At 51.4% G+C, this 16,831-nt stretch overlaps 8 protein-coding genes across 8 annotated transcripts; 4 read left to right on the top strand and 4 right to left on the bottom strand.

Annotated features, from left to right (window-relative positions):
- Positions 1-135: 135 nt before the first annotated feature.
- Positions 136-539, top strand: aspf8 (ribosomal protein P2; the record flags this gene model as incomplete). Its single annotated transcript, XM_043286487.1, has 2 exons — positions 136-294; positions 366-539. 2 exons carry the CDS (start codon positions 136-138, stop codon positions 537-539), a joined length of 333 nt encoding a protein of 110 aa, XP_043142422.1.
- A 669-nt stretch (positions 540-1,208) lies between these two features.
- Positions 1,209-2,211, top strand: Aud_000984 (40S ribosomal protein uS19; the record flags this gene model as incomplete). Its single annotated transcript, XM_043286486.1, has 5 exons — positions 1,209-1,226; positions 1,303-1,321; positions 1,539-1,596; positions 1,781-2,077; positions 2,142-2,211. 5 exons carry the CDS (start codon positions 1,209-1,211, stop codon positions 2,209-2,211), a joined length of 462 nt encoding a protein of 153 aa, XP_043142421.1.
- A 577-nt stretch (positions 2,212-2,788) lies between these two features.
- Positions 2,789-4,556, bottom strand: Aud_000983 (S-adenosylmethionine-dependent methyltransferase; the record flags this gene model as incomplete). The annotated part of the gene is made up of 3 exons (XM_043286485.1): positions 2,789-3,718; positions 3,794-4,093; positions 4,152-4,556. 3 exons carry the CDS (start codon positions 4,554-4,556, stop codon positions 2,789-2,791), a joined length of 1,635 nt encoding a protein of 544 aa, XP_043142420.1.
- A 712-nt stretch (positions 4,557-5,268) lies between these two features.
- On the bottom strand, positions 5,269-9,064 carry Aud_000982 (carbamoyl-phosphate synthase (glutamine-hydrolyzing) CPA2; the record flags this gene model as incomplete). The annotated part of the gene is made up of 3 exons (XM_043286484.1): positions 5,269-5,376; positions 5,443-8,498; positions 8,701-9,064. 3 exons carry the CDS (start codon positions 9,062-9,064, stop codon positions 5,269-5,271), a joined length of 3,528 nt encoding a protein of 1,175 aa, XP_043142419.1.
- A 1,426-nt stretch (positions 9,065-10,490) lies between these two features.
- Positions 10,491-12,107, bottom strand: Aud_000981 (uncharacterized protein; the record flags this gene model as incomplete). Its single annotated transcript, XM_043286483.1, has 1 exon — positions 10,491-12,107. One exon carries the CDS (start codon positions 12,105-12,107, stop codon positions 10,491-10,493), a length of 1,617 nt encoding a protein of 538 aa, XP_043142418.1.
- Positions 12,108-13,457: 1,350 nt separating this feature from the next.
- On the top strand, positions 13,458-14,557 carry Aud_000980 (uncharacterized protein; the record flags this gene model as incomplete). Its single annotated transcript, XM_043286482.1, has 3 exons — positions 13,458-13,668; positions 13,724-13,797; positions 13,859-14,557. 3 exons carry the CDS (start codon positions 13,458-13,460, stop codon positions 14,555-14,557), a joined length of 984 nt encoding a protein of 327 aa, XP_043142417.1.
- Positions 14,558-14,963: 406 nt separating this feature from the next.
- vip1 (putative actin cytoskeleton protein (VIP1)) lies at positions 14,964-15,928 on the top strand (the record flags this gene model as incomplete). The annotated part of the gene is made up of 3 exons (XM_043286481.1): positions 14,964-15,046; positions 15,109-15,195; positions 15,298-15,928. The coding sequence occupies 3 exons, from the start codon at positions 14,964-14,966 to the stop codon at positions 15,926-15,928; spliced, it is 801 nt and encodes a 266-aa protein (XP_043142416.1).
- Positions 15,929-16,220: 292 nt separating this feature from the next.
- Aud_000978 (uncharacterized protein) lies at positions 16,221-16,442 on the bottom strand (the record flags this gene model as incomplete). Its single annotated transcript, XM_043286480.1, has 1 exon — positions 16,221-16,442. One exon carries the CDS (start codon positions 16,440-16,442, stop codon positions 16,221-16,223), a length of 222 nt encoding a protein of 73 aa, XP_043142415.1.
- Between the last annotated feature and the right edge of the window lie 389 nt (positions 16,443-16,831).

The raw sequence follows: 16,831 nt of genomic DNA, 5'->3' as shown, positions 1-16,831 counted from the left end.
CAACTTGCGGTTAAATCGATTGATTCTCGTGTTCGATATTCTCAATAACCTCAGTACGTGCTCTCAGCCCGGTAGATATTCTATCAGCGTTGCCATCGTCGCATCTAACAGCGGATTTTCTCTCGCAGATTCAAAATGAAGCACCTCGCCGCTTACCTGCTCCTCGCCCTTGCTGGCAACACCTCCCCCTCCGCTGAGGACGTCAAGACTGTCCTCTCTTCCGTTGGCATTGACGCCGATGAGGAGCGCCTGAACAAGCTCATTGCTGAGCTCGAGGGCAAGGACCTCCAGGAGGTTAGTACACAAAGCTCGAAGATTACAGACTGAGAATTTTGGACTGGCGCTGACATCGAACTCTACAACAGCTGATCGCTGAGGGTTCCACCAAGCTCGCTTCCGTTCCCTCCGGTGGTGCTGCCGCCGCTGCTCCTGCCGCTGGCGGTGCCGCTGCCGGTGGTGCTGCCGCCGCTCCCGCCGAGGAGAAGGAGGAGGAGAAGGAGGAGTCCGACGAGGACATGGGCTTCGGTCTCTTCGACTAAGCGCGTTCATATATACAAGCGCAACAAAAATCATGAGATTTGGTGGTGGAGCAGGAATCTGGCAGTTATTTTCAGTATGGGGAGTATACTCGCCCATTGGTGCCGATCAGTCTGTGTGCCTTCAGGCTTTTCGGATGCAGTTACGAGCATGCATATAAGAGCTGGAAAGAGCTTTTAGGCCAATACAGATTATGTGACCCTCCACTAATTCACGTTCATGTTCGACGTAGACTTGCGCATGTAAGCTCAAGAGATCGAAGCGTATAAGTACGAGTGAGTGTTTGCGGGGATAATCAGTAGAACCCGAGTCACTGTATCCTATTGTCAAAAAGCGCCACTCCCTCAACAAAAGTCTTGCATATCCAGATGTTAATCGTACATTTCGAGTCAAATAAGCAAGGCTGAAGGTTATCATATAATGATCTAGATGCCTGAAAAATCAGGAGGAAAGCGGAGACCCATGGGCAACCCAATCAGTACTAGTGGCTTAGGGTTTGACCTAGTGCGGTCGCTTAGACGAGCCCTCCAGCCCACGTCGCAACCTGAAGCGTAGGCACAAGACTAGCCCCGACGAAGGTCCTTCAGCGACAAGACACGACACGACAACCATATTCCCTTCGCTTTTCGAGTAACGTTCGGAAAGCGACCTTGAGAGGAACATCCGCAAAAATGGCTGACACCGAATACGTGAGTGATATTACGGGATATAAATGGTCTTCAACACTTTGTTCGAGAGGAGCTAATGTGAAATCTTTGCTTGCAGAACGCCGAGGAGGCTGCCGGTACGTTGTCGCAGGACACCCTTTCTTCCAATTCCTGTCATACTACAGAAGAGCGCGGAGTGTTGTGGGCTGTTCCGTGATGGAATACTGGAAAGAATCGATGAATCGAGATGGACTTAGTACATAAGAGCGACCGGAGGGATACGATTACGGAGAAAACGGACAACCACACACCAGAGTTAGGATAGACGCGCTGACAGACACTTTCACCGAACAGAGATCAAGAAGAGAAGACAGTTCCGCAAGTTCACCTACCGCGGAATTGACCTCGACCAGTATGTTCAGCAACCTCCCATCCATCCAACCCTGTCACCGCCCAACCACCCGACTCCGAACGAGCGAGGCCATCAATTGTGCCATCTTTGCATGGGTCATCCTTGTCGGGGTCTGGAGTTGAGATGCAGGGACAAAGTGGAGAACACTTGAAGGAACCGTTGTCTGACATGGAATGTGATACAGGCTCCTCGACCTCTCCTCCGAACAGCTCCGCGATGTCGTGCACGCCCGCGCCCGCCGCAGGTTCAACCGTGGTCTGAAGCGCAAGCCCATGGGCCTGATCAAGAAGCTCCGCAAGGCCAAGCAGGAGGCCAAGCCCAACGAGAAGCCCGACCTCGTCAAGACCCACCTGCGTGACATGATCATTGTCCCCGAGATGATCGGCAGCGTCATCGGTATCTACTCCGGAAAGGAGTTCAACCAGATTGAGGTCAAGCCCGAGATGGTTGGCCACTACCTTGGTGAATTCTCCATCACATAGTATGTTCATCTTGCGTCCCCTATATCATGAGTTCTTTTTGAGTCTGTTCTAACAACCATACAGCAAGCCCGTCAAGCACGGTCGTCCCGGTATCGGTGCCACCCACTCTTCTCGTTTCATTCCCCTCAAGTAAAGAAGAAAAGCTTTCTGGAGTGTTGCGTGGAGGATTGGGGGTACGGATGTGCTGGGAGAACAAAAAAGGGATGGATACCATTTGCGTCTATTTGGATTCATCAAACTTGTATGTCAAGTGCGGGTCAGCTGTTTGCATCTCAATATAAAGATCTTGTCGCCATGAAACACGAACGAACCAAAGATTAAACGGGATCGTCAAACTTATGATGATGAAGTTTTGCCCCTCCGTTCTGCTTCGACGGAGGCGGGACTTTCACCTGTTCCTTTCACTGAGGTTTAGTTAGGAATGGAAGTCTAATTTACGAAGTCGAATTTCATTCGTCTATATCTGTAGGCACGGCGTTACCACTTCGGTAGACATTCGCATAAATGCTCTTGTAGTTTACTGCAGTACCTGGTAATTGTTATTGATCTGTCCAGTTTACCCATCGTTTCTTTTAGCTATTGCCTAAACAATTTTGATGGAAATATCAGAGATACTCAACTATCTATCCATTTGAGCTTCACAAAATGTAAAAGTGGGACGGAATCTGACCCAGAACGCCCGGCACTACAAGCCCCTCAGTCAGCATTGATCAAACCTTCTCCTTCTCCAAAGTCTCATTAATAATTTCATCAAGCTCGCTCCACGCTCTCCGTATGGAATGGAGCAACTCGCCAGGACTCCGTCTCAAGCCGTGGTTGTACATCTGCACCGGCCCCTCCGCGAACGCCCTTCTGATTGTTTTCTTGAGGGTCGGCACAGCAGAACTCACTTCGAGTTCACTCATGAGAAGAAAGAGAACGGATTGCCAGATCGCGGCGCACACCCTGGATGAATCCTTCCTGCCGCTCAACGCCGGCAGCCCCTGCAGCATCAGCTCATTGGCGAGCATCGCAAACACCCACGCGTGCATCTGTCGAGTCGGATGCCCCGGTTCCGGATACACAATGGGATCAATAAGACGGAAGCGGATCGCGGCGTGCACGAATGCCTCGTAGGGTTCGTCCTCTGAAAGAAGACAGGTGATCAGCTCGTCTCGCAGGGCGACCATCGGCTGTCGGGTGATTGGCCACGCAGAGGTTCTGTGTAGGCCCTTCAAGACCCGTTTGATCTCATCAGCGGCCTCTGATGGGCTGAGCTGCGGACTACCGACCCGGTTTAATACATTCATTGCGGCGCTCTCGGCGTCTTCTAGGATGGAGAGGTCGTGCGGTTCGCCGAGGAAGCGGTCTTCGCGTGTGCTTGTGCCTTTCTCGCACTTGGAACATCGGCATTTGAAGTAGTATCGCTCCAAGAGCTCTTTCTGGCGGGTTTTATAGGGGTTCGTTGCGTCGATGTACGATACGAGTATCTCTTCGCCTTTCTGGATCGGGCGAAGAGCTTTGACGTAAAGGGCGTCACCATCTGAGCCGACGACGGAATTGTAGTCGCAGCTGTGGTTGACCAGAGCTGCATATGGGTGCAGGTAGAACCCTAGACGATCAGCCAAGGGACTGTGAAAGTTGTACGAGTTTAATTCCAGCTTTGGAACGTAATCAAGTCAGCTTTCGTCAGGGAGATGAAACGGAAAAAGAGAGAAAGGTGCAGCCGAACTCACCTTGGCACCATAGTGGCATATCATTTCTTCTTCCATAGCACACCCAGAGTACTTCTTGACGGCCTTCGCCGTTAGGGATATCCGCTGCCACTGTTCCCAGTTTTGCGCTTGGATCTCGTCCATATGACTCTCCAGTTTGCGGAAGAGCTCCAGCTCCTCCTTTGGATATTTGCCGCGCTCACTACGCAGGACCATCCGAAGAATAGCCCTGGCATTGCTCGGAAGCACTCGGGGCATCAACTCCTTGAAAATCCGACATTCGAACGAGTGAGCGAACTTCCAGTCGTTCGCTTGGCAAGTCTATGCCCAGTTAGTGGTGACGCGGACTCGGAAGGATAGAAAGGCATCTGGTAAGAACCTTATTACAATACTTCACAACCCGACACCCCGTACAAGCTTTCAACTCGACGTTGACATCTCTGTTGCAATGATGCTGCCCAAGGCATCCTGAGCAGGTATCCGGCAACCGCTCAGTATCCAAGACTGCCACGAAAGGCCTCTGGATGAGCATGATGGTCCCTCCGACCGGAATATCCATCGCAGCAAAAATCCCTGTCCCAGCGCCCGTAGACGGAGCAGGATAGCCTCTGCTGTAGACTGAAGGAAGAGGGTTCTCGAATCCCCCTTCCGCGATGTTCTCATTGTCCTGGTTGGGATCCGTGCTGGTGACGGTTTGGTCGAGTAGACGCCTGAGAATATCCTCGTTTAGGATATCTTCAGGGACTTTGCGGCTGCCCCGCTGTAAGTCCGTTATAGATGCCATTTCTAGTGTCGTCCGATTTTCACGACAAGTTGTGGATAGTTCCAGTTACTCAGACTTTACTCCGTAGATTTGAGATCCAGAAGCCATTATGATGGTAGGTCATATGATTTGGCGAGAATTCTAGTTTCGGTAGCCTAGAGCATTTCAATCGAGGGTCCTTTCTCAGCATCCAATTCTTGTGGTTTCTATTCCGTGCTGCTCTAATGATATGTGCCGACCTTGTAGTTTGTGAGAAACAAGGTAAATATCAGCAAAACTGAATCAACTGGAGCCGATATCACGTGTTCCCTTCTGGATAAATCTAGCGACGAAGGTTATTGAAGAGTTGTTTTTCGAGTACAATCGAAATACTTAAGAATACATATACCTTGAATCATCACATAAAGGCTGATCAAGCTAGGTAACGAATGAAAGTAAAATACAAATCAGATTCTTTTCGCTCAAGCACATAGCCTGCCTACTTCAAAACCATGGTAAATATAACAAAGCCGCAAGAAAGAGAAATATGGAACAACAGCATGGCCATGATCCTCATGCCAGGTCCAGACCAAGACACAAATTCTATCAACACGAAGCCGGATCCTCTACGCCAAACAGGACGGGCTTTTTGTTTGCCTGAAAAGAGAACATAATCCAAACCGATTAGATCTATAAATAGAACATGACTTTTCCCCTTTTTTCATAGTTTTGATGAGATCGTCGATACTCGGATTTACATCAGCCTGCTGCCAGTGAACTCGGACCAGCTGCGGACCTCAGGGGGAATGCCGTCGGGACGGGGCAGCTTAGCGTTCATGGCCTGAGCGAAGAGAAGCGCGGTCTGGTATAGACGATTAGTAACCGTGACACAGGCGTACTTGGTTAAAGGAAGTGGACTGCTACATACCTTAGTCTCCATGAAGAGAGGAACACCGAAGTCGACCGCGTTACGTCTCATAACATAGTCCTCATCCAAGAGGGTCTTGCCACGGGTCTTGGCAAGGTTGAAGCAACCGCGAATGTCGTACTTCTGGAACACCTCACGGAGGGCTCTCTTGTCCTCCTTAGGGAACTCGATCACCTGCACGGAGACCTTGTCCTTGGTAGCGGACTGAAGGTGAGCCTGGACCTCAGGGCTAGCAGCGAAGAACTTGTAGCCGAGAGGGTTGAGGTAGTCAACAATCTGAGCCAAAGCAGGGTTGTTGATGTCACCGCCGAGCAGGATACCCTCGCCGGGCTCGGGCACGCGGAAGTTCATGGTGGACTGGAGAGAAGCCCAGTAGGCCTCAATAAGATCCTTGCCGAAGCAAGCAATCTCACCGGTACTGGCCATCTCGACACCGAGGAAAGGATCGGCACCGGCAAGACGAGTCCAACTGAACTGGGGAACCTTGGTAGCGAGGTAGTCACGCTTCTCAGTCATAAGATCGACGGGCTCAGGAACATCGCGGCCAACAAGAGCCTTGGTAGCAACGTCAATGAAGTTGGTTCCCAGGACCTTGCTGACAAAAGGGAAGGAACGAGAGGCACGAAGGTTGCACTCGATGACCTTCAGCTGGGGCTCAGCACCTTCCTGATCGGCCTTGATGATCTGCATGTTGAAGGGACCGGTGATGTTCCAGGCCTTGGCAACCTTCTCGGCAATCTCCTTGACACGACCCATGACCTTCTCGTCCAGAGAAGCAGGAGGCAGGACCAGAGTAGCATCACCAGAGTGCACACCAGCGGGTTCAACGTGCTCACTGACGGCATGCAGGAGAAGCTTGCCGTTGGAGGCAACAGCATCGATATCGATCTCCTGAGCACCCTCAATGAACTTGGTGATGACGACGGGATGGTCGGGAGAGACAGCACTGGCGTTGAGGAGCTTCTCCTTGAGTTCGTCACCACTGTAGATGACGCTCATGGCAGCACCAGACAAGACGTAACTGGGACGGACCAGGACGGGGTAACCGACAGACTCGGCGAAGCGCTCGGCCTCGGAGACCGAGGTAAGCTCCTTCCAAGCCGGCTGATCAACACCGATGCTGTCCAGGATCTGAGAGAACTTGTGTCTGTCCTCAGCCTTGTCAATGTCCTGAGGATCGGTACCAAGAACGTGGGCACCGCCAGTCTCCTGCAAGCGGAGAGCGATGTTCTGGGGCAGCTGACCACCGACGGACACAACAACACCGCTGGCACTCTCGAGTTCGTAGATATCCATGACACGCTCGTAGCTGAGTTCCTCAAAGTAGAGCTTGTCAGCAGTGTCGAAGTCAGTGGAGTAGGTCTCGGGGTTGTAGTTGATCATGACAGTCTTCTTGCCCATGTTCCTCAGGGAGAGGGTGGCGTTGACCGCACACCAATCGAATTCGACCGAGCTTCCAATACGGTAGACACCGCTTCCAAGAATGATGATACCGTGGTCATCGAAGGTGACATCGTGGGAGGTAGCGTTGTAGGTGGTGTAGAGGTAGTTTGTATCAGCAGGGAACTCAGCGGCCAGGGTATCGATCTTCTTAACCCAGGGTCTGATGCCGAAGCTCTTCCGGCGAGCGCGGACATCGTCCTCGGTGGAACCAACGAGGAGAGCGATCTGCTTGTCGGAGAAACCAAGCTTCTTGGCCTTCAGCATCATCTCCTTCTGGATGCCAAACAGGCTGCCGATCTCCTTGAGCTCGTTGTTGCAATCAACAATGTTCTGGAGCTTGTAGAGGAACCACTTGTCGATCTTGGTCAGCTCGTGAACCTTGTCAACCGAGTAGTTCTCGTGAAGCATAGCCTGACCAACGGCCAGCCAGCGGCGGTCAGTGGGATTCTTCAGAACATCATCCAGGTTCTCAAACTTGTCACCCTGGAACCCGATGAAGCGAGGATCGACCTGGCGAATAGCCTTCTGGAACGACTCCTCAAAGGTACGACCGATGGCCATGACCTCACCGACAGACTTCATGGCACTGCCAATGTCGCGCTTGACGTGCTGGAACTTGCTCAGATCCCAGCGGGGAATCTTGGTGACGATGTAATCCAGACTAGGCTCGAAGTTGGCGGTAGTGGTCTTGGTGACGGCGTTGGGAAGCTCAGGGAGAGTGTGGCCCAGACCGATCTTCGCAGCAGTGTAGGCAAGAGGGTAACCAGTAGCCTTGGAGGCCAGAGCAGACGAACGAGAGAGACGGGCATTGACCTCAATGACACGGTAGTCAAGTCCATCAGGCTGCAGAGCGTACTGCACGTTACATTCTCCAACGACACCCAGGTGGCGGACGATCTTGATGGCAGCCGTACGGAGCATGTGGTACTCTTCGTCAGAAAGGGTCTGACTGGGGGCAACGACGATACTGTCACCGGTATGGATACCCAGGGGGTCAAAGTTCTCCATGTTGCAGACAGTGATACAGTTGTTAGCGGCGTCACGGACGACTTCATACTCGACCTCCTTCCAGCCCTTGAGGGACTTCTCAACCAGGATCTGGGGAGCAAGAGTCAGGGAACGAGAAGCCAAATTCTTCAGCTCCTCAGCGTTCTCGGCGAAACCGGAACCCAGACCTCCGAGAGCGTAAGCCGAACGGACAATAATAGGGTAGCCAACTTCTTCAGCAGCCTTCAAAGCCTCGTCGACAGTGTTGACGGCGATGGACTCGGCGATGGGGATGTTGATCTCCTTCAGGGCCTGGGCGAACAAGTCACGGTCCTCACTAGTCTCGAGGGTCCTGACACTTGTCCCCAGAACTCTGACGCCGTAGCGCTCAAAGATGCCCATGCGGTTCATCTGCACACCAAGATTCAGGGCAGTCTGACCACCGAACGACAAAAAGATGCCGTCGGGTCGTTCTCGCTCAATGACGTGAGTCACATATTCGGGGGTAACGGGGAGATAGTACACTTCATCGGCGAGTTTGTGATCGGTTTGGATAGTCGCGATGTTGGGGTTGATCAAGACCGACGTGACACCGGCCTCCTTGAGAGCCTTGAGGGCCTGAGAGCCTGTAGTTATCGAAGAATGCAATGTCAGTTATTTGAATCCTCATTGTTAAACGGCTTTGCTGGCCCTTTTCTCTTTCGTTTCCGTCCACGATAGCGTCTCCTTTGCAGCCGAATCCACATTGACGCTGCTTTGAATGCCACGCGCAGAGATACGAGCCAAATTGCAAGGCGGGATAAGTGAATTGCGAGTCGCGTGACCTACCGGAATAATCGAACTCTCCAGCCTGTCCAATACTCAACCCACCACTACCGATGACAAGGACCTTCTTGACATCGACCAGATTGCTACCGGGCTTGACAACTCCGCTGGCGAGGTAGCTGTCGGCAGAGGGAGGGTTGTTTGACTCCGAGGCCAAGCGACGAAGGGCACTGGAGAAGGACCGGAGCTGCTGGGATCGCAATGGCGACGCAACCTTCTGCTGCAATCGCAGACTCGAAGCCGTTGACCGGGCCGTAGTCTGAGCGGAGAAGGGGCGCAAAGCGAAAGCGGAACGACGGGTTTCAGTCAGACATCGCTGACGCAGAAGGGAGGACGTAGCCTGCCCGCAACGAGCGGCGAGGACCATTGCGCTCTGCGCTAAGGGAAAATAATAGATATAGAAGACTACCTAGTGCAATAAGCGAGTCAATTGACCACCAAATCAATGACTCTTATTCTGTGATCCCTACTCTCCCGCTTTGTGTCACACACCCAATAGACAGGGGAGGACTAAAGAGGAATAGGAAGAATTGATGGCCTTGGGCCTGACGTACAGGAAGCAATCTAGGAGGAATTGGAGAAACAAGAAGGAGAAGGGAGGAGAGAAGAGAGTATGGAGGGAGATAAATGGATGACTCTTAGAGAAGCAGGGTATGAGTCAATGCTTTTTTCTGGAGACGGACAGAGAATCGGAATCGGTCCCAGAGGATTGACCAGAATCTCCCGCCAAAAAAGGTACAAATACCAAAGGTAATTGCTGGGACTAATGATAAGAGCTCCGGTGTGCGGAGGCCTTTTTCACCTTTTTTCCTTTTTTTTACCATCTTCCTCTGCGATTTTCCTCCCGTTGGCTGTTGCCGTGCCAATTTTGCCCGTTTGGTGGTCACCGCCTGTGATTATCACCAATCAGAGGATGGCTCAGTGGGTGCGGTGGGACTGGTTGTGCATAGACACCATCATCGCAGTTCCCACTCTAGGCCTTTCCGCGTTTCCTCAATCCCTACGGAGTAGTAGTACGTAGTTTCGAGCCAAGGATTCAGCCAGGTTTGGGGAACAATCGCTCCAAGTCAATGGCTAAATCAAAATGGGTTCATCACAACGCCACTAATGACACAGTGGGTTGTTTCTGACCTTTCAGTAATCTCTTTTTGGAATAGTACCATTCCCACCAGAGTCTTAGTGTTGAAGAGTAACCTATCTACCTTAGGGACGATCCCAATTGGTATTCCCCTTCTGGTGGCTGGCTCGAGTACATAGGAGTCCTCTCCACAGGTCTGATGGAGTCATAGTCCTGCCTACAGACTACGGAGGACTGACTCGATACTACGGAGTGTTTTGGTTCAATACCTCTCTCCTCGACGCATTGAAAGATGGCCGGTGTCTCTCTCTCTGAAAAAACTGAGTACATACTGACCATCTCTCCCTCAACTGATGTACTGCAAACTTAGGCTATTATTGCATTTGACTGTTGTTACCCTTCACAAACCACTTCCCTGAAAATTTTCATGGCTGGCCGATCAATACTGTTCCTGGAGTCTAGTTCGCTTCCGCTTCCTCGCTACTGGCAGCTTGGCATGAAATTGCGGATATCGGAGCTGTGATGACCAACTTGACTGGCTCTTCTGTCCTACCCTTCCGGGCCGATATCACAACTTTATTTGCAAATCATATTTCCAAAGAAAAATGCACCATTAAGAAACAATTGAGGTTCAGAGCGTGGTATCATAACATTTAGATGTATACAGCAGATGAAAACATAATAATTCTGTGTATGTGGCGCTCCTTCAATGAAATCACTCAGCGATACCCAATTGCCCATTGAGCTTGGCCCATGGACCTCGGGGATGCTGTTGTGATCGGGTTGCCCTCGTGCGCGACCTGGTCGAACGAGCCTCAGAGGCCCAGATGTCATTCGAGTCCTCTTCTGATGACTGCTGATCTCGCAAGGTCTCCTCGAGGTCCTGATTAAACATGTTGTACACCTCCTGCAGTACATGTTCTGCGTCTGTAGTCGCCTCCTGGCCCTCTGCCAGCTTCTCTTCGATGTACTGGTGTTCGTTCCTCGCTGCCGCTTCGGACGCGAAGGCCCATGATTCAGCCAAAGTAACAACTTCGTCGGGTTTCGGCAAACCAGTCGCGCTCGTCGCATGCCTCGAACTGATGTGCTTGAAACGTGGTTGATGAGTCAAGAGGGGATACTCCGGAAGAAGGTGACTCTCATCGCTCAAGCGATTTAGAATACGGAGAGTCGTAGACCTTTCCTTGGTCAGCAACCCTGATAAGTAGTTCTTTTGCAGAGCCAATGCTCGCTGGGTCTTCGATAGTGGAAGAAGATTCTCGCTTGTAAAAGACAGGACGTCCAACGGGTCCAGTGGAGATCGATCCCCAATTGCGAGCTTCCCCAGGTCGACAGATTGGCGAGACGGCTTCGTAGATGCCATTGCGACAGGCTGACAGGCCCGAGAAGCAGCATCCAACAATCCCTTACGCGCTTCCACGTAGGCAACATACTGCGCCGCGATTTGTGCCTTTTGGTCTTCGACCAACCGAGCGGACTCCTCGATCTCCTCACGAGAAAGATCGTGCACTGGAGCATCGTCGGCGTTACCCACGCTCACTAATTTCTCCTCAACCCATTGCACCAGCTCATCCCGCGTCCGCTGCAGTGCCGCGACTTTGACTGCCGGTGGTACATCTGTACTGGCTGGCGCGAGCTGCGACTTCAACACCTCCAACAGATTTCTCTCTCTGTCCAGTTGAGCCTTGGCACGGATCACGGCCCTTTCCAGTTTATGTACCAAGACTTCAATGCCATCGTCTGCGTCACGTCCCGTCGATTTGCATTCCTCGTCGGACTCCTCCAAAGACATGATTTGCTGGCCTTGGCTCGCTCGGTCACCGATGCGCTCGGAGATATTCGAGTCCCGTTCTTTGAGCTCTTGTAGATAGTGCTGAAAGACCTGCAACTTCGCATGCCGACGGCGATCACGAAGCAGTCGGAGGTATGTCTGTAGTTCTGAACTGTGGTCAATAGACGGAGACTCGGTCTTTGTACCTTTTGTTCTCGCTTTTGCCGGCGCAACTTTCTCCGTCAATGAGTAATACTCCCTTCGCGCGGCAAGATTCGCCTGAAGTGCTTGCAAGTATTCCTTCCTCAGCCCGGTGAACTCTGCCGGGATTCGCTTGACATTGACCACGGCATCTTGCGGTACGCAAAGGGTAAGATGAGATTGGGAATGACAATTGGGATTTTCGGAGTCATCATCCGCGAAATCTATTTGCGAACGGAGGTAGGAGGTCAGAGCCTGTCGGATGCGGAGCGCTTCCTGGCGAGTTCTGATGTAGGGGGCCAACGGCCTGGCAAAAGGAGGAACATCGGTCGGTATATCAGCTTCAGGTCGACCAGCCATGACGAGTGATTCGCTCAGGAGCTACAGGCGAACTCTGACGTCAATCTAGAATTTCCTTGGATTGTTAGGTATCAAAGCCAATCCTCGTTGCGACTGACTTACCTGTTTCCTGCCCAATTACTCGCATCTCCAATTTGTTGTTTGTTTTGTTGTTGCTGAAGGTTGTAAATCCTGTTACGTAAGCAGGTACATACTGTATTTCTCAATCGCCTGAGAGCAGATGCTCTTCTCACGCTGCTACGAGACATGGGGACTTGAGGAGAGACTTTAATTGATCTACGGAGGATAAGATTGCGCACTCTTTGCGATATGGTGCTCATTGATTTTCCTTGTTGTGAGCACAGTCATCCGTAGCTCATTGTGACGGACAATACAGCCTGAGAGCGTCCCAGGTATACATAGACCACAAGAAGTAAGGGATATACTCAATTATCTACCTGCCGCAACCCGTCCAGACAACCAAGTGCCTTCAGGGATTCAAAATGGTATTTCCCCTAAGTGTGACTTGAGAAGGATTCAGACTCTCGGTGGTCACTCTCATGCATCCCGACTATTCATTGGCATTGGATACTTTCCCAGAGGCGGCGAATATATAATGTCGACAGATGGGTCACAATGCTTCAACATCAATCGCTGAAGCCAGCTACTCACTATCCGCAAAGAGCTTCTAATCATCATGTCTGACAAATGAGATGTCATTAACTATGCTGATGAACGGTTCTTTTCGACCGGTTCGGAATGTACAACGATCTGACAAGGATACAATGGGAGATGACACCTCAACTATGTCCTCTCGCTTCGACCTGGCTAGGCACAGCGTTTGGACTTTCAGAGAAAGTTGGAATACTGGCCTACTTGCGATGTCCACACCGTCTCTTTCTTGACGATCACAGATCCTATCATTGTTAGAGACGTAGCCATCTATTTGTAGTTGCTTCAGACATCAAGTACAGGTACTACTGTAAAGCTGACCGCACTGACCTGCAGAATGCAGTGTATGAATGCTGATTAACCCCCCAATGTGGACGGACACCCTTTATCATCAATGAACTATGAAGCTCCACAGGCTCGAAGGTAAATTTGGCGACACCCGCCATATCTGGTATGTTTTGAGCTCATTCTTCTGGAATTTCAATCAAGGGGTTGCCTTGCTTCCAGGCTTTCAGCGTCCTCGCTTCGAAGCCCCTCTTGACCCTCCGTCTTTGTTCTTCCAGTTTACTGTTCTCAGAACAGCTCCTTTCCGCAGAGGTCTTGGATAATACTGCGACTTGCCTCCTCTATATATTTTCCAAAGCTCCCCACTTCAACTGACAGCCCTTCATTAGAGATACATGTGTCCAGGAAACAAGGATGCCAGCTGATCCGAGTCCTGTTCCTACCTCTTCACCAACTTCACGCCGCCGTGCCGCAACTGCAACGCAGCCGTCCACAACCCCGGCCGTCATCTTTCGACGACCCTCGCAGAGAATGGGCAACCCCGCCATCTCTCTCCCCCAGACAACATATGAAGGAAGCTCAATGTCAGGGGTGGGAGAAAGCGGTGCTGCAGGAGTAGTGTCACGTAAGAAACTGGCAGGACCTATTCCAAGGAAAGCATCACACTGAGAATTGGCAAGCTCCGCTGCGACATCCAAAGCCCCTTACGCCATCTGATCTCCACTCCTTGGTTGAGCGAGAGCAAGAAGCGATGGTAAGTACAGGCATTCTCAAAGCAACGCTGCACCGTTCTGACACCATGAGCTTGTTTGCAGGTAAACCGGCTTTCCAGAGAGCTGTCATTGCTACGCCAGCAAACAGCCTCTGTTGCATCCACCGCTTCCTCCACTTCCACAACACTCAATGACCCATTGGATGCATATCACAATTCACCGTACTTAGTTAGCTCAGCACATCCGACAGCGTCGCGGCGACATCGCTCCTCGTCGAGTCTAAGCTCGTCTTATGTCCCAGTAGTTCAAGGATCGAGAACAGGCAATGGAGCCGCAATTGCACGATCTCGAGAGCCCAGTTTGTCACTTCCATCGGCACGTCCAAACGACCTTTCAAGGTCCGCTCGTGCCTTGTCCATCACATCGCGGCAGCCGGACCAAGTGCTGCCATCCTTGGCTGCATTGATACAGCCGCAACCACAACAACAAGGCGACAATGTGTCAAACAACGTTCCCGGACATCATCCAAATGCTCGTCAGAGATCTTTCTCCCCGCAACAAGTACCAGCTGTTGGCAACCCGCCTCGCCAGGAGGTACTGGCCCAGCGAGGAGAGTTGGAAGCTATCAAGCGAGAAAACGAGGCTCTGCGTCGTCGCATACGGGACCTCGAGCTTGTTGTTAAGAAATATCGAGAACGCGAGGTGACCTCTCCAGAACAGCCAACAAACGACCATGAGCCCACATTGAGACTGGGAAAACTGTCTATTTCCTCGAGGGACGACGCGAAGGATGGTCCTTGATTAGCCTTAGAACTAGCTAGGACGCTTGGATAGTCAATGTATCAACTAATGTTGAATTTCACAACCGTCTGACCCTCCCTCCACTTCTTCTTCTATTTGATTCTGCCGGCTTTACTAGACATTAATTGACAAATTGCATGCTAGCCAGCTATTTTTATCGACTGTCAAGCTTGACTTCTTTCACATGCGCGACCAAAGATACTCCACCGTGGCGGTGCACGCGACCCCTCACAACGTCATATGTGGCGCAATCATGAGCTAGGCTGCACGCCGAAATAAATATACCTGTTTGTCGCCCTGTATCATTCACATTCAATCATCCTACAGGTTTCTGTGAAATATTGCGAATCCATTTCTACTCAAGCACATACTTTCATATTCATCTAGAACTTCCACTCAGATCAAAATGTCGGAACGCAGCACTGTCCATGTGTCGGGAATCTCATCCGCCACCACTGATAAGGAGGTCAAGGACTTCTTCAGCTTCTGGTATGGTAGCCGTTCACCGCAACCCCTTGATCAGATTGCTAATATTCTCTGTCAAATAATAGCGGAAAGGTTACGTCGATTTCTGTGACTCCAGTTTCTGGCGAGAAGGATGCGACCAAGTCCGCAACGGTGACGTTTGAGAAAGAAGCGTAAGCCAACCCCGCACTGTCCACGCCATCGAAATTTGGTCATGCCACACATTTTTCCTACTCTTCGAAATGGAACTGGAACTCGAACTAACGACCTTCTAGAGCAGCAAAGACCGCCTTACTCCTGGATCAAACTCAATTGGGTCCCTCCACAGTGCATGTCACCGCTGCTCACACCCTAGACGAGATCGCCGGAGACCATGCCGCCAGCGCCGAGGAGGCCAAGGACGAGAACAGCCAGGACCTCGAGCAAGAGGACAAGCCCAAGTCCCGGATTGTCGCCGAGTACCTTGCCCACGGCTACGTGATCAGCGACAACGCCATCCAGCAGGCCATCGCCCTGGACAAGAAGCACGGCTTCTCCTCCCGCTTCACATCGGCCCTGACCAACTTCGACCAGAAGTACCATGCCACCGAACGTGCCAAGGGAATTGATGAAAGCTACAAGATCACCGACAAGGCTGCCACTGGCTGGCGCGGTCTTAACTCGTACTTCGAGAAGGCTTTGGATACCCCATCTGGCAGGAAGCTCCGCGAGTTCTACGCGCAGACCGACAAGCAGGTGCGCGACATCCACAACGAGGCCCGCAGACTTGCAGACCTGAAGAGCGGAAAGCAAACACATGAGGATGCTCCGGCTGCCGCTGGTGCAGAAGGTGCCAACGTTGCTCCTAGCACTGCGCCGACATCGCAACCGGCGGGAGCTGCACCCCCCGCTGAGCCGAAGGCGTGATTGGAAATATTCTGATTAAGCAACGTCTGATTTCTGTATTGCTCGCAGGCCGATTCTTTGTTCTTACTGAAATTCCCCAGTATCTGGTGTTTCACGGCAATTCATGACAAGTAATTGTTCAGAAGAGCTTTGTAATTGCAGTCACTACCACTGTTCTGTACTTAACACCCTTTGAAAAACATTTTCATTATTCACATAATTACGAGGATAATAATCATTCAATAATCGTAGGTTTCATTCACACATCAAGTGGAGTCTAAAAATACACCATACAAATGTCCCTTCTGCGCCATCAATGTACTTTCGAGTACTTAGCCGCCTCAATATCCTCAAGCGGATGCTTGGGGTTACTCTCCAGCTTCGACTCCTTGGTCTCATTCGACTCACGCTGCGAGTGCTGCGGGTCGCCGCGAAGCTCGGGCTGGGTCTTGCCGGACGAGGGGGGGTCCTGCTGCTGGGCGCCGGACTGGGTTTCAGGAGGAGGGGACTGACGACCGGAGTTTTGTGCAGACATTTTGCTCTGGGAACCGGTTATAAGTCGGAATCTCACGATTCATGGGGTGGGTAGAGGACTTACAATGCTCTGTGGAGGGATTGGAGTATGTGTCAATGGTAGGTATCAGACTGCAATGGGAGTGGATGGTTTGATTGACTTCTGATAGTTTGATAGTGTGAGAGATGTCCGGCAAGATACCTACCCTAGGCTTTTAAGTGTAGACGACTTGCGCTAAAACGCTATGAGGAGCTGGAGACAGGGTCGCCTTGTTGGGATTCATCATTATGACGTCTGGGATGGGGCCCACCGTTATCATCAACCTTGTCGCTGGAATTACTTCTGCCAGTGCGAGGGGTCATTCGTACATAAAAGACATACTGAGTTATAAGAAACAGCTATATATAGTA

This window comes from Aspergillus udagawae (assembly GCF_001078395.1).
Source record: "Aspergillus udagawae IFM 46973 DNA, scaffold_1, whole genome shotgun sequence".
NCBI lineage: Eukaryota > Fungi > Ascomycota > Eurotiomycetes > Eurotiales > Aspergillaceae > Aspergillus > Aspergillus udagawae.
Note: the sequence above shows the minus strand (reverse complement) of the source record. Positions and strands in the feature narration are given on the sequence as shown.